Source organism: Notothenia coriiceps, unplaced genomic scaffold (assembly GCF_000735185.1).
Source record: "Notothenia coriiceps isolate Sejong01 unplaced genomic scaffold, NC01 NC01_scaffold00015828, whole genome shotgun sequence".
In the NCBI taxonomy this organism is placed as follows: domain Eukaryota; kingdom Metazoa; phylum Chordata; class Actinopteri; order Perciformes; family Nototheniidae; genus Notothenia; species Notothenia coriiceps.
Genome location: NW_011348529.1, coordinates 457 through 3,686, shown reverse-complemented (window position 1 = coordinate 3,686; position 3,230 = coordinate 457). Strand labels below are relative to the sequence as shown.

Sequence of the window (3,230 nt, the reverse complement as noted above, 5' to 3'; positions counted from 1 at the left end):
GTTTTCAGATTCAAAACAATTATTTTTTCAGTTTCAAATCTTGTTTTTTCAGGTTTCACATTGCTTTTCACCTTCAGATCGTTTTTCGCTTTCAGATCTTTTTTTTTCGCTTTCAGATCTTTTTTTTCCGCTTTCAAACTTTTGACCCTGATTTTGCTTGGGGGGGCGGGGCTTAGCAAAGAGTAGTTTGGCATCCTGAGTGACAGGTCTCCCTCTGTCATGTTGCCTTCATGGATGTTAGGTAGCGCAAGAAATATAACTCAATACTTTCTATACACGATGCTCCCGTGATAGGTGGGGAATAAAACTGATACCAGCATCAAAGTTCCGTTAAGCGAGCTGTTGAGCATCGTAGTTGGCAACAATCAAGGTATAAGCGCAACTGTGCTAGAATGTGAATTTACGTATCCGCAACGAGCCAGCAGGTTGTTCTGGTCGACCTGACGCCATCCCCCGCTGTCTCACGGAGAGATACCGCAGACTATACAACCAGCACAGCCTCTAGACCCCGCACAAAACAACTCAGACTATAACACCTCTTGTTGATAAATACCAACTATGTGCAATATTTGCAATATGTGCAATATATATATGCCGTTAAAAACTGTGCTGCTAAATCCGCAGAACTGTTACAGGGTGTGTATTAGGTCAAATGTGTAACTTTAAAATATATAATTTCCTTTTTTAATCTTTAATACTTTTTTCATGCATGCTTTAGGTAGCATTAAGCTGTCTTTGGCTCTTCTCTGCTGTAACAATGTAAATGTATCCCCTTTGGGCAGTGGTGTAGTGGGCGTTGGACGCGGGGGTACGCTGTACCCCCGCTTATTTGGAGCATGATCTTATTTTTAATAGTCTAATATATAAAATAATTGCTAGTGTTATCAGTTACAAGTGTGTATTTGTTGTAATAATGACAAAAACATAATACATTTCCCTCAAGAACGCTAACGAAAAAGCTCTATAATGGCAGCCGCAGGCAAACGTTTTTTATAATTCACAAGAACAAAGAGGCTAACAGCACCAAAGCTACAAGTGAAGCTGCTACTAGTACTACATCATCAGAAGAGCCGCCTAAAGACGTGGATAATACCAGCACTAATGTTAACGTTAGCTGCGCTTGCAACGTTCCCCTGGCTAGCATAAGCTCACCTTCCCCAGAGGTATGGACGGAGGAGATGTGGCGGAGGAAACAAGAGGCATACCCGTGGATAGACTGTAAAGCTGGGAAACTGGGCTGCAAAGTTTTTTCATCCATTTCGGATTTATCAGTCTTCAAAACGCAAGGTGTTTTCTCTGACACAGAGAGAGACAGCACTGTCTGCTTAGATGCAATACTGTAGCTTATGCAACTTAGGCCTATACATTATTTATGTAACTTATGTGCCAGTGTGTCCATGGTTTTGAGTCTGTGTGTGTGTTGAGCGCAGCGCCGTCTGCTTTTTGCAGTACAGTAACTAAAGTAGGACTAAGCATACCGGTAGTTTCTGTGGACCTGTCTGCCCGTTTTGTGAGTGCACTGCGCGCGTGCGCACTTATGTGGCATTGTTTGGGATGACCTAATTAAAATAGCGTCCAACCAGTAAAAAAATCCCCACTACACCACTGGTTGTAACACACAAGACTGGAATTCCGTCAGAACCATCAAGACATTTATTGAGCATATACGTATTCGATTGATACTTGCAATAACTGTTCATCATATATGTGCATACATACAACAGGCTATTGTTGCTGACTCATCACAGTTCCACAGAGTCAGACTATTGTTCTAGAGGCTACAAGTTGTTCAAACCGTACTGATGGATGGGCATCAGACACTAAGATGGGGTATATTGCACCAATGAGTGGTTCCTCAGTGGGTCATCAGCTGGGGTTCCCGCTGTGCTGGTTGGAGCTCAGGTCAGACTCCATCTCCACCGCGGCCCCCCCACTGCGGCGGGACAGACGGTCCACAGAGCGGGGGGAGGCGTTGTTGTCCCGGCGACGGCAGCAGCAGGCCATCACGTCGGCCAGGTCGGAGCGGAAGGACGCCGTGTAGAAGCTGTAGATGACCGGGTCGCAGCACGTGTTCAGGTTGCCAAACACAAACAGGATGTGGTGCACGTACTCCGGGGTGCTCTGGATGATCTTTGGCTGGAACCAGTACCAGATCCCCAGGAGGTAGTATGGTGTCCAACAGATGATGAAGGAGCTGACGATTACAACGGTCATCTTGAGGGTCTTAATCCGGGCTTTGGGTATCATGTCTGTGCCGCTGCGCCTCAGGCAGTGCTCTCCATCTGCAGGAACACAACCAGCAACAACTCAGATAGAAGAGGGCAACATTCCATTTGTATGTCTCTGAGCAGTAATCACCAAGCTTCAGTTAGATCAGGATTCTCTTTAGAGGAGTAAGAGGGATGCTGATATTGAGATTGCCAAAATCAATTTTAAGCTAGTCGTTGAGTTTATTCTTATAAATTAGAGGAATAAGAAGTTGAAAGGCCTGTTGAGACATTCCTTTTTTTTGTGTAATTTAGTTAATTTGGATTTTATGGACCCATTAGTGCACTGAAAAACTGAAACATTGACTTTAATTAAATGTATTATGTCCACCAATGTCACATAACTGTATTAGGTTAGTTGAAAGCAATAGTATTAATTCTAAATAAGAAATATTAGGTTCAACTTAATATTACTGCTTTCAACTAACCTAATACAGTTATGTGAAATGTGCTGACATGTGAAATGCTCCCCTCTATTTCTTTGGAGCAGGTGGCTCAGAACTATACGATGCAGTATGGTTTTTATACTTATTCCAAATAGTTACAAGGTATCACAACAACCAAACTACAGATGCATTCACATGATACGAGGTGATCTTTTTGCTCACCGCAAGGTTGGGCGTGAAGAAAATCAATTAAGATTGATTTCTATAGTTACCTCCCCTGCTAGCTTGCGCTTATACGTACAGTTGTTATCTGATTTTCTGCTTAACATCTGAATGCAGATAGAGAGGTGAAGTCCCTCCCATCTACTTCCGCCCCATGGGACCTTATTTTGGAAAAAGTTTGTATGAGAGAAAGATTATCTTTCGATCCCGTTTGAATTGTGCCACGAATTATACATATGATGTTTGCCAATTTTAAATAATAATTTCCATGTAAAAAAAGTCACAGTTTGTCGTAAAACTGTTGAAATATAAGACTATGAAAAATACGCAACTAGAAAGACTACAAATCCCAGAA

The 3,230-nt window shown here is 42.5% G+C and overlaps 1 protein-coding gene across 1 annotated transcript; it reads right to left on the bottom strand.

Moving 5' to 3' along the window:
* Positions 1-1,540: 1,540 nt before the first annotated feature.
* On the bottom strand, positions 1,541-2,306 carry LOC104949279 (gonadotropin-releasing hormone II receptor-like; the record flags this gene model as incomplete). The annotated part of the gene is made up of 1 exon (XM_010775612.1): positions 1,541-2,306. A coding segment is annotated over one exon (440 nt), but the record flags the coding sequence as incomplete, so codon positions are not given.
* Positions 2,307-3,230: the final 924 nt, after the last annotated feature.